Here is a 12,198-nt window from a genome sequence, read left to right on the forward strand (position 1 = left end):
TTGATTTGTTCAGCAAAGCGACAGCCTGAGGGACTTAAGATTTGTGACTTCTAAGGGAACAGCTGGGTTGTTAATACAACTTGCAGGAGTCTTGTCTACTTCCAACGTGGTGCCATGTTCATCGTTTCATTGGTTACTTCTCATACCAGCTCCATGTCTTCCAAGTGCAAAAACTGAGCCCATTTGGGTAACCAAATGCTTAAGGTAGCAGAGATAATGACCAGGTCAGGACCCTGGGTCTCTTAAGCCAGCCTCTGGCTACCGCATCATAGTATCTATCCATTGATAAGGCGGAACCTGCACTGACACATGAGTCCCAAGCACGGCCAGGACCCCTAACTCTGGTCCTGGCATAGCCATACCTGCTCCCCCACATCCACCCTCCTGTTCGGAGACACCCACCACCCCGACTGTGGAGGTCACGAGTAGTAGCAGGGGCAAGTGTATGAGGACATCCAAACAGAATTGAACTGCTTGGATAAGCTGCAGAGAGAAGACGGCATTTCCCTACCACAGCGTGGAAAACTGCAATGAATCCAACCTGCAGCAGGTGACCCCTCTGGTCCAGAGATCAAAAGGATATAAGGGGGAGAAGGGTTTGGTGCCAGCTCTGGGGTTGTGGCAGCTGCCCTCTTGAGCTCTGCTGGGCCCCACTCGAAGGGCCTTTTCACATCCTGTTGTGGCCAGTTGTCACTGCCCATTTCACTGACAGAAAGTGACACCTGAGGTCGGGGGGGTCTGGAAGCTTGCCAGTCCAACCCCCACTCAGTGGAGGTGAGCTCCAGGAAATGAGGCCCAGGCAGCAGTGTCCTGGACAGTAGGAGGGGGAGGGAACTGGATGGGGTGTCTTGCCTGGGCTTGTTTCCTTGGTGAGGAAGAGGACAGGTCTGCTTGCTCCACAGGACAAGGAGCTGGGGGCACAAACAGCGACAAGGCTTTTCCCCAAGTTGGACAAACACAGCTCTCATTCTTCACCTGGGCCCTGAGTGGCTTATCACAAAAGCAGGATTTCCTTTAGATGAACCGCACTGGGGTTTCAGATAGAAATGGAGTTTTGGAGGAAAGGAAGCCAGCAGGAGAAGGAAGAGGAGAGAGGCAGCCTCAGGACAGAGAAAGGAGCTCCTGGAACGAATCAGCACTAGGGTGTGTGTGCAGCACATTCCTGTTGGACCCTGCGCTTCTAGGCAGGTGCTCCAATGTGGCGGCTCTGTTAGCGCCCAGCCTTGTGGCAGGGTAGAGGCATCCTAACAGTCCATTCCTGAAGAGACATTCTCTAGGAAAGACACTTAGCAAGCCAGATTATCTAGTTACACATTACACCATGTTTTTTCATTTTGCGATAATCCTGGGATTTTAGTAAAGTCCTGTTTAAAGGTCTAGTCTTGACTCAGCCATGCTGGGGGCAGCTAAGAAGGATCCAGGGTCCATCTCTGGGCCAAGGTGGTAAAGGACAGCAGTGCCCTTTGGGGCCTGCCTACTTCAAGGGCGTCAGTGAAGGCTCCCCGAGAAGGTGAAGGTATCTCTTCTGTAGCTGTGTCCACTCCACTGCACTCCCCACCTGTTGTCAGCCTCAGACGGCTGGGGCTCTACCTCATTAGGGCAGTCCTCACAGGACCCCCTTTTGGCTTCTAGGACTCCAGCCATCCCACCGCTTTCCTTCAACAGAGCATCCGTCCCCGGCAACTTTAAGTTCATGGCCAGGGCTTCTTGGAGGAGAACAATAAATGACTGGCCGGGCGTGGTGGCTCATGCCTGTAATCCCAACACTGTGGGAGGCCGAGGTGGGTGGATCACCTGAGGTCAGGAGATCGAGACCAGGCTGGCCAACATGGAGAAACCCCATCTCTACTAAAAATACAAAAATTAGCTGGGAGTGGTGGCAGACACCTGTAATCCCAGCTACTTGGGAGGCTGAGGCGGGAGAACTGCTTGAACCCGGGAGGCAGAGGTTACAGTGAACTGATATCATACACCATTGCACTCCAGCCTGGGCCACAAAAGCGAAACTCCGTCTCAAAAAAAAAAAAAAAAAAAATCACAGACTTGTCACAAAAACCATAACTGCCCCAAATTCCCCAGAGTGAAACCCTTACCTCGATTAGGCCTGCCCTGTGTCCAACTCAGTACCACACCAGAAAAGATTCCCTAAGAAGATGATATCCACTGGGCCAGAATTTAAAAATAATTATATTAATAATAAATATGTTAAATTACATTTAAAACAATAAATAGAAAAATAAACTGATAAATAAAATCAACAGGTACAAAATGTTTCAAAATTCCAACCAAAAAAAACACACACGGACAGTCAGCAGACAAGACAAATGGACGGAACGGGAGGGCGCTAAACGCAATCACAGGAACCCTTCACAGTTGATGTCTCGGCTCCCTCCTCGCCTGGTCACCCTTCTCTCCCCAGCCTGGAGACAGACCAGGAGACTCCAGCCAGCAGAGGAAAGCATCTGGTCCCACCTCCGTGCCTTCTGCAAAGCAACCCTGAACCCTGGGGAGGGTAGGTTCAGAGGACAGGAGTGTGAGGCAGAGGCTGGATCACGGTGGGGCAGAGGGTGGTGAGGACCGGGACGTCCCTACAGAGGCAGGTCGGTGCTGTTGTGCCGGGTTTTCCTGGCGGTGCCATCATCTCGGGGCAGAGCTCTTTGCAGGTTGGACATGGCCGCTGTCTTTTTGAGGTCAATCACGGCGTAGGAGTCTGAGCTTCGGGCAGGGTGGGTGGTGGGCATGGGGGCTTGGGGGCTCGAGGGGTTCTGGGGCCCCTTAGGGCGGTCTCCACCCCAGCCCTTTAGCTCCACCTGGATGTAGTTAAGTTGCCTTGGGGGCTCGGGCCCCGGCCGGCGGAAATCAAAGTTGAAGACCCTTGGGGAGCCGCGGTGGCGGGTCAGTGGCACAGGAAAGCTGCCATGGCTGCGGATAGCGGCCCGGGTGCTGGTGGGCTTCTGAAGTGGGGTCTCGTCCTCCTCACCATCAGGGAAACCATTGGAAGAGGGTGTGAGCCCATCCCTTGAGTCCCCATCATCCCCAGCCTCCCCTCCCAGCTGCTGGGCTTGGCTCTCCCACACAGGGGGCAGCGGGGGCAGGTTCTCATAGTGCAGCAGGGCGGCCCGGCGGTGGGCAAGGCCATTCCAGCCCGGCTCCTCTGGGCTCAGTCTCCAGCCGGCCCCTCGCCGCAGCCCCCCGCTGACGTTCTCGTAGGTGCACTTGGGCTGGGCTGGGCACTCGGAAGGGGCCTCATTGTTATTATTGTGGTGTGGGGGGTCATGCAGGCTGGGACAGAGGCCCTGGCACTTCACCATGTGCCGCCGAGCAGGGGTCGGGCCCAACACAAACTTCACCTGGCCTGGCTGCAAGAACACCTGTGGGTCCCGTTGGTCAGGACCCCGGGCCTGCGGGAGGAAGGGCGCCTGACCCTCAGGCAGGGGCTGCAGGCAGTGGCGGCCCCTGCGGTGGTCATCTTCACTGGCCGGTGTGTTGACATAGGTGTGGGACTGGGGACAGAGAGTCCAAGTGAGGCAGGAGTGTCCCAGGGCAGGGAGAAAAGAGAACAGAAGGGACAAGATGAGAGAAGAAAAGCACACAGAAAAAGAGCTGGAGTTTCTTCTTCCTTGTCCTCCAACTCTTCCAAGGAAGCTACTCCCTTTTAGGGACAGGAAGGGACCCTAACAATGTTCTTCCCCTTCCCGTGATCCTTACTGGGAGGAGGTGGCCTTATTTCCTATCCCTCATCCCCACCCAGACCAACAGGGTAGGGGCTGGCTGGCTGCTTGCTCACCTGCTCATCAGGAGCAATGAGGGCATGGGTGGACTCTTCCCCAAGCGAGGGGTGCCGTAGGCTGCTCGTTGAGAGCCGCCGGGGAGCTGAGAATCGTGGGCCTTCTCCAGGGCAGCCATTGGAAAAGCTGGAGACAGTGTAGCCTAGAGCTGGACACAGGGGAGACAAGTCCAGGGGAGGGGAACTTAAGCCACCTGACAACCACTTGCAGCTGTGTGTGCGGCATTCTGGGACTCCTCCAATGGAGGAGAGATGTTCTCAGGGCCTCACAGTGGTTAAACCCCACTGAGCCACCAGCCCCCATTATCCTTCATCTTTCCTCTGCTCTTCAAACCCTGCCCTTTCCCTCAAGCTCAGCTTGAAGCACCTCAACACTGTCTCCATTATAGCCTCACCCAAAATGCATAAAGCACATCTTGTTGTCACTGGACCATCCTTTTGCTTCATTCTAGGTCTGCCAGTAAGGTCCAGGGAAGCTCCTCAAAAAAAGGACTGTGCTTCTATTTCTCCTGTCCCCCATGGGCCAGTCCAGGGAGCGCAGAACACCAAGCAGGTGCCTGGTCTGAATTCAATGACTGAATAAGCAGAAATTGTAGGACCCTCTCCAGAATACAGTCATGGCCAGAGATGCCTGCACCAGCAGCAAGGAAAGTATATGGGGATGACCCAATAGACAGAGGAAGAAAGCAAAAAAACTCCAGACTGCCGTTTCTACGGAAACCCAAAGTCTTCCTGTCTGCTCCCCAACCATCCGTCAATACAAGGCCCAGGACTCAACAGCCTCAGCCTGAGTCACCTAGCCCAGCCCAGGATTTATCGATCCTCAAGAACGGTTCTGATTATGGACAACTGTCCTGGAAGGCTGGCTCACTCAGCCTTCCCCTAACCTGCCAGCTCGACTCATCCCTCCAAGATTTGTGCTTCCTGGGCCTGTGCGTGTGTATACACTGGGGTCTCCTTACCATTGGGTGGCTGGGGGGCTCGAGGGAGGTCAAGCTCAGCGGGGTGGCTATTGCGGGTGATGATGACAGGTTCTTCCATCACATTGATGCTGTTGCACTGCATCAGATCCTGAAGGAGGTTGAAGATTTCCTCAGCCCGGGAACACTTAAATGCAAATATTCCTGGAAAGGAGAGGAAGAAATGACCCTGGGCCCAATAGGGAAGGACCAGAGGAGCTCAACAGATGCATAATGTGCAGGAAATGTCCCTGAACTCCAGTCCCAGTCCTGTGGGGCAGGAGAGCCTCTTCTCATCCCGAGCATCCTTTTTCTTTTCTTTTTTGAGACGGAGTTTCACTCTTGTTGCCCAGGCTGGAGTGTAATGGTACGATCTCAGCTCACTGCAACCTCCACCTCCCAGGTTCAAGAGATTCTCCTGCCTCAGCCTCCCAATTAGCTGGGATTACAGGTATCTGACACTATGCCCAGCTAATTTTTTGTATTTTTAGTTGAGATGGGGTTTCACCATGTTGGTCAGGCTGGTCTCAAACTCCTGACTTCAGGTAATTCGCCTGCTGTGGCCTCCCAAAGTGCTGGGATTACAGGCGTGAACCACCATGCCCGGCCTCCACCTTGATTTTGATTCTCTTCTTGTGATACCTGAACTCACACATCCTTATGAAAATGATTTCACCTCAGAGGAATATAGCTGGAGTGTTCAATGTGGTGTGGGCGTGGTGGGGCAGGGTACCCTGTCGCCCAAGCTGGAGTGCAGTGGCGTGATCTCGGCTCACTGCAAGCTCCGCTTTCTGGGTTCACGCCATTCTCCTGCCTCAGCCTCCCGAGTAGCTGGGACTACAGGCGCCCGCCACCACACCCGGCTAATTTTTTGTATTTTTAGCAGAGACGGGATTTCACCGTGTTAGCCAGGATAGTCTCCATCTCCTGACCTCGTGATCCACCCACCTTGGCCTTCCAAAGTACTGGGATTACAGGCGTGAGCCACTGCACCCGGCTAATTTTTTGTATTTTTAGCAGAGATGGGATTTCACCGTGTTAGCCAGGATAGTCTCCATCTCCTGACCTCGTGATCCACCCACCTTGGCCTTCCAAAGTACTGGGATTACAGGTGTGAGCCACTGCACCCGGCCAGGTGAGTGAACATTCCACCTCACATGCTGCCCCCATCTTCCTCTGCCTAACACCCCCTGCTTCCTAGGGAAAAAAGCTCCATCCAGAGCACCAGTCCTCAGATCACTGATGACAAGAGGGTCTACTCTGTTCCCTGCTTATTCACTTATTAGCCCAGTGTGTGGCCAGAAAGCGAATGCCTACTGTATACAGGTCCCTGACCTCATACATTAAACTCTGGTGTGGGAAGAAAGAAATGATGGGCAGACTAGCTAAAGGCAAATATGGCAAGGCAATCACATGGCTCCTCAATGCAGCCAGCCTTACAGCCCTTCAAACTGCAACACTGCAACTCAAGGTCCCAGGAACAGCAGGACTGGACTGAGTGTCTGTGAATCAGGGGACTCAAAGATGCCCCTGGGGTCTTGGGCCAGCCTGGACTCCTACACTCCCCTCTGTAACAGGGGGACCTGGGACCTAGGGGAGGCTACTTGGGGTGTGCCTGTGCATATACCCACAAGTAAGACACAATTAGGCTGTGGAATGGGATAACTGTGGTTTGCACAAATAGGATGGGGAGGAAATAGTGAAGAAAAAGAACTACTCTGGCAAAATACGACGAGAAATACAAAAGACTGAGAAAGCCTGGAGTTGCAGGGAACCCTGTGCTGGGGCCAGGGGTAGCCCCCCTGGGAACCCAAGTGTAGATCAAACATCACTAGAAGCAAGGATATCTCTGCCCACTCTGCCTGCTCACCCAGTGCCCATGCCTCTGCCTCATGAACTCCAAGGGTAAGATGTATGGAGGGATGTCTCCTCCAGCAAACATGACCTCAGAGGCTCACTATTTTGTTGGCAGCCTCATCAGAGAAGCTTCTTCATTCCACCTCTGCATAGTCATAATCCCAAACTGCACTGAACACAATCCCATACAGTATTCCTTTTGCACAGCTTAAGTCTGAATCCTGAGATAAACCCAGACGATGCCACTCCTTCAGAGAGCCGTGGCTGGCTCTAGCCTTGATCTCATGGAATAACCTACCACCCCTGACCTCTGACTGCAGGGAGAATACATCACACTCTACTGCCCACAGGTGATGGGGACAACATTAACCTCTTGAGGGCTAATCTGTACATTAGGAACCCCAGAGTCCTGCATAAGCCCCTATCCCACGGTGGAGCAGGGCCTGGTACTCACCCTGACCTGTCTGACATCGGCGGCCACTCTCAAAGGAGAAGAGGTTGGAGTCATAGCCATAGCGCCGCAGGCAGAGGTAGGGCCAGCGGACGGCCTCACGCCGATGCAGGTGCAGCACCAGCTCACTCTGCGTCAGCTCCATCACACCAGAGCCCAGCTCCACCCCCTCGTCATCCACATTTGTCACCTGGAGGGGAGAGGACAGAAGGGTCAACGAGTGAGTCCAACAAGTGTTCGCATGGGTCCCTGAGCCACTGGGAGACAATCTGATGCAGGACAAGAGGTGGAGAACCAAAGGTCACATCTGACTATCACAGACTCTACTGAATGCTACATAACTATATGAAGCAGTTTCATGGACCCACAGCAGTTCACTGGGCAAATCCCACTTCTCTGGGGCTGAGTTTTGTCATACGGACAGTGAGGGAAGAAGTAGGCAGTTGACCTCCAAGGTCAGTCGGTTAGATAACAAATGTTAGATGACCCCAGACAGCCCATGGCTTAGTATCCAAGGGCCAGGTGTTAATGGGGAAGGAGTTCAATTGTAAATTCAAACTCTTGAGACTGGGACACCCTGACCTAGGAAAGTCAAGCCCAAGGCAGAACCAACACATATCTCCTCTACCCCGTCCCCAGCTGCGTGCCCTTGCTGAGGGCTCCCTCTTCTGGTGGGCTGGAGAAACATGTGCTTCAAGATGCCCCAGAATGAGGAGGAAGGAAGCTCCCTCTACAGAGAGGTGGGGCAGGGGAGCGCACAGGTGGACTTGGGTCTGCCCTCAGCTTCCCACAGCAAACAGCAAACACTGATGTTGTGCTTACTGTGTGCTAAGCACTATTTAATTTTATTTATTTATTTATTATTTTTTGAGATGGCATCTCACTCTGTCGCCCAGGCTGAAGTGCACTGGTGGGATCTCGGCCCACTGCAACCTCCAACTCCTGGGTTCAAATGATTCTCCTGCCTCAGCCTCCCAAGTAGCTGGGATTACAGGCGTGTGCCACCATACCTGGCTAATTTCTGTATTTTTAGTAGAGATGGGGTTTCGCCATGTTGGCCAGTCTGGTCTCTAACTCCTGATCCTCAGGTGATCCGCCCGCCTTGGCCTCCAAAAGTGCTGGGATTACAGGCGTGAGCCACTGTGCCTGGCCACTAAGCACTATTTTAAATACTTTACACATATTAACTCACAAATACAGAATTTTGTTTTCTCTAAAACAAAAGGGGGGGATATATAAAGGTATAAAAACACACTGACAACAGTTCCAAAAGCATCATTATGGCATTTTTTCATTCTTGGTAATATCAAGAGCCATGAAAACAGCAGTAGTCTGGGCCTCTTTTCCTCAGGCTACTTGAGAGGGTGTGAGCTCGAGAAGTCTCCATAAGCCTACAACTCAGCCTGGCATTTGTTTGCTGTTAGAGAAGCGGAGACAACTCCATTAAGTTGTGTCTGAGCCCAAGAGGCCATGTTGGGAACGCAGGAGAGGAGAGGGCTCTGGGTACCTTGAACTTGGTGGGGTGGTTGTCCGGAACGCTGTCTCTGTTCAGGCAGCTGCAGCAGCTCCCCATGGTGTCAGAGCAGCCAGCCTGCCCTAGGAAAAACATACAGGATATGCAGATCACCAATTTCAGCTTCAAAAAACCCTGCTCTGGGGAACTCAGGAAGAAGCACCTCATTGTGATCACCTACTCTGTCCAAGAGACTGTGTGATACAGACCCTCCCTCAAAGACTTCACATTCTCAATCCAGGCCAGACACACATTTGATAAACCTTAATTCAAGTTACAATGTGTTAAGGATGAATGCTGATGAGGGGCTGGAGAGAGCTTCTCAGAGATAACCTTTGATCTGGACCTTGAGAAGTATGTAGGATTCTGACCCATGTAATGACAAGGGAAGGACATAGGCAGGGAGAAAAGTAGGGGCCCAGGAGAAGTGATCTACAGCAGATGGAGGTGGGTGCCAACCCAAGGCCCTTATTTGGATTCAGCAAAGAAATTGTCACTTGGGGGGTATCAGACACTTTGGCCTGTACCTGTCTCTTTTTTCCTCCCTTTTTACCTCATCCATTCCACTTCATCCAAGTTCTCTCTTTTCTCTTACTACCATCCCAACATCCAGCACAAATTTATCTTTTTGATATCCTCTTCAAATGAGTTGTTACATTGTGATCAAAAAGATACATTCGGAAGACTGAACATTTAAAACAGTGCACAATTTTAATAACCTCAACTGGATATTTCTTCACACACAAAAAATGCTGGGTTTGCTTCCCTTTGTCTGAAGGGGAGACCAGAGGCCTTACTATTTGGCTCTTCCCTCCAGGATTCTGGTACTTGGATTACATGTCACAACAGTCAGGGCTGTGCCTAGAATGAAGAGGACACCACCCAGGCCTGAATGACCTAAGGGAACAAGAAACGCATGGACCAATACCAAGCAGAAGTTTTAAGGGGTTGCAACTTGTCACAAGAAATGAGTCTGTAGGATTGGCTATCCTTCTAGAACTCCTGCTGAATGGTAAAGCTCTGAATAACCAGTGACCTGTATCCTGTTCCTCCCAACTTGGGAAACGCCATAAAACTGACTCCTATACACAGCTCTTACCTCACCCAGGCCATTGGGAAGGGCATGGGGAAGGGTTCCCACTTTATTCCCCCTGTCCTTGCTGGGCTGTCATGGCAAACAGTCTGCAGAGAAGTCACCCGGATCCCTCTGGGATACACCTGGGGCTCACCTAGCATAGGAAACAGAGACACTGATTAATAAAACCTTCTATCTTCACCCCCAACTGTTAATGAAACTGACCTGGCAGTCCATCCCACCTGGATATCTGTTTCAGCCCTAATGGGACAAAAACACCAATGAAAAAAGTAAAATCAAGGGCAAAGAGAGCACAAATTCCAAGCCCCATGGGCCCTGAGAGGGACAGACTCCCGGAGCATCAATGAGTTTGAAGTCTAAGACAACCCAAGGCCTTTTTTTTTTTTTTTGAGATGGAGTCTCACTCTGTCGCCCAGGCTGGAGTGCAGTGGCACGATCTCAGCTCACTGCAAGCTCTGCCTCCTGGGTTCACGCCATTCTCCTGCCTCAGCCTCCCAAGTAGCTGGGACTACAGGCGTCTGCCACCACGCCCGGCTAATTTTTTTGTTTTATTTTTTTAGTAGAGACAGGGTTTCCCCATCTTAGCCAGGATGGTCTTGATCTCCTGACCTTGTGATCCACCCGCCACAGCCTCCCAAAGTGCCAGGATTACAGGTGTGAGCCACCACGCCTGGCCAAGGCCTTTTAAGTCACTTTAGGTCTCCCTCTGAGTCCTGTTACAACAAACATCAAAACCATCACCTTACCTTTGCAGAGAATTTTAACTCTACAAAGAGCTTTCTCAAAAGGACACTGTGATATAGTAGAGAGCGCACTGGTTTAAGATTCAGGAAACCAATATTCCAGTCAGTTTTGTTGCTACTAAGTATCTGGGAGACTTAAGTCAACCCCCCAACTCCCACCTAAGGTCTTAGTTTTTGGGGAAACTGTCTATAAACTGGGGAGCTTCTAGCTTAAATAACTTGTAGAGGCAAAAATGTAAGACAAACATCACTAAAATTGACATGTTCCTCTTCCAAGACAGGCTGCTTCAATTTCGCATTTGGAAGCTTGATAGATTTTCTGCTCCCCAAGCTCTGAAAGGTCTAATTTCAACATAAATGTTAACAGTAAGCCAAAATTTCAGCGCCTCTGAGCCCACGGTAAACAAGTCAACAAGCCAGGACCCTGCAGACCCCTGGACATTCCACATTCCTGCTCTGGAGAAACAATACTTCCCAGGGCCCCTTGCACCCTGCAACCTTGGACAACTTCCAGGTAAAAGGACCCCATCCCCTTGGTCTGGCTTATTTTCTGGAAGGAAGCAGCAGGCTCAGGGAGGTGTGCAAGGACTAAAGACAGGTTGCTGGGAAAATACTGGGGCTTGAGCCACCGACGGGGTGGGGGGAGGGCGGGGGCACCAAGAACTCTAGGGTGCAAGATGGGGGAGGGGTTGCACTCCCCTATCACCATCTCTTCTCCTTAAGATATCAGGATGTATCACATAGCTCACTGAGGAAGGACTGCATTGAGTGGAAATGGGGAGAGGCCTCTGGTCTCGGATAGGTATGATCAGGGGCAGGAGTTAGAGGGGCTGTGGGGGCTGATAACGTATGAGGACGTTTGGGGAAACATGAGCAAGAATTTTGGATGTGGACATTTTGGATAGTGCAAGAATAGGGATATGAGGGATCCTAGGAATTTCCGGGCAGTGGAAGCATTTGGGGGCATCCAAGAGAAATGCTGGGTCCGTGCGCATAGCAGATTTGCTGAGCGAGTGAGGGGGTTCTGAGGGCTCCAGGAGATGCGATGGTGTGTCCAGGGCAGAAAGGGTAGAGGTGGGTTAGGGGAGCCAGAGTCTGCAGGACTGTCAGGGGAATTTCTAGACGCCCATAAGGAATGAGGAGGTCTGGGTGCGCGCTCTCCCCGGATCCCCGCCCCCAGCCCCGGTGCTCCGCCGCCCGCCTGCCCGGGGCTTCCTAGGGAGGGAGTGGAGACTGCGGCGCGGCGCGGCGCGACGCGGCCTCGGTGAAGCCGCCTCGTCCCCGCCCCGCTGCGCCCCGACTCACATCGCCCCGCGGCCCGGGCGGCGCCGGGCCCCGCTCCCGGGTCCCGCTGCAGCAGCCGCCGCCCGCCCAGAGCTAAGGCCTCCCCGCCCCGCCCCGCGGCCGCGAGGTCGGAGGTCACCGGCAGCACCAACGAGACGCTGCGGGCGGGCGGACCCGAGCGGGGGCGACCGGCACGCAGCCTAGAAGGTCCCTTTGGAGGACTTTGCAATCGGGAGCAGTGAGCATGCGCAGACGCCAGAGGGCGCTCCTGGCCAGGGTCTGAGAAAGCCCGGCGGGGGGGGGGGAAGGGCGGAGCCTGCGGCGGAGGCGGGGCGCAGAGGCGGGGCTGAGGACACCAAAGTTGGGGGTGCTGCAGCGAGCGAAAAGGGGACGGAGGGTTGGGCGAGAAACGAAGGGAAGGGGAGAGGGTCTGAAGGGACCTGAAGGGAGACGGGCAAGACGATGTAACCCGGAAAAGGGCTGAGGGGAGGGGAAGGGGCCAGGGGGA

At 53.0% G+C, this 12,198-nt stretch overlaps 1 protein-coding gene across 2 annotated transcripts; it reads right to left on the minus strand.

Annotated features, from left to right (window-relative positions):
* Positions 1 to 455: 455 nt before the first annotated feature.
* FRS3 (fibroblast growth factor receptor substrate 3) lies at positions 456 to 11,911 on the minus strand. 2 transcript variants are annotated; one of them, XM_007972604.3, is made up of 7 exons: positions 11,712 to 11,911; positions 9,667 to 9,796; positions 8,562 to 8,650; positions 7,064 to 7,244; positions 4,750 to 4,911; positions 3,788 to 3,936; positions 456 to 3,503 (listed from the first exon to the last, which is right to left on the minus strand). In XM_007972604.3, the coding sequence occupies exons 3-7, from the start codon at positions 8,625 to 8,627 to the stop codon at positions 2,589 to 2,591; spliced, it is 1,473 nt and encodes a 490-aa protein (XP_007970795.2). In that variant the 5' UTR covers positions 8,628 to 8,650; positions 9,667 to 9,796; positions 11,712 to 11,911; the 3' UTR covers positions 456 to 2,588. The 2 variants fall into 2 exon arrangements, with proteins under 2 accessions (XP_007970795.2, XP_007970794.2); XM_007972603.3 differs by having other exon boundaries at positions 459 to 3,503; positions 7,058 to 7,244; positions 11,712 to 11,909.
* Between the last annotated feature and the right edge of the window lie 287 nt (positions 11,912 to 12,198).

This window comes from Chlorocebus sabaeus, chromosome 17, assembly GCF_047675955.1.
Source record: "Chlorocebus sabaeus isolate Y175 chromosome 17, mChlSab1.0.hap1, whole genome shotgun sequence".
NCBI lineage: Eukaryota > Metazoa > Chordata > Mammalia > Primates > Cercopithecidae > Chlorocebus > Chlorocebus sabaeus.

Excerpts from the sequence above, each read along its gene's own strand:
- FRS3 (XM_007972603.3), bottom strand. The coding sequence starts at position 8,627 with ATGGGGAGCTGCTGCAGCTGCCTGAACAGAGACAGCGTTCCGGACAAC. Across the intron at positions 4,912-7,057 it reads CCGATGTCAGACAGGTCAGG|GAATATTTGCATTTAAGTGT; the intron begins GTGAGTACCAGG and ends TCTCCTTTCCAG. Across the intron at positions 3,937-4,749 it reads AGCCCCCCAGCCACCCAATG|CTCTAGGCTACACTGTCTCC; the intron begins GTAAGGAGACCC and ends CCCTGTGTCCAG.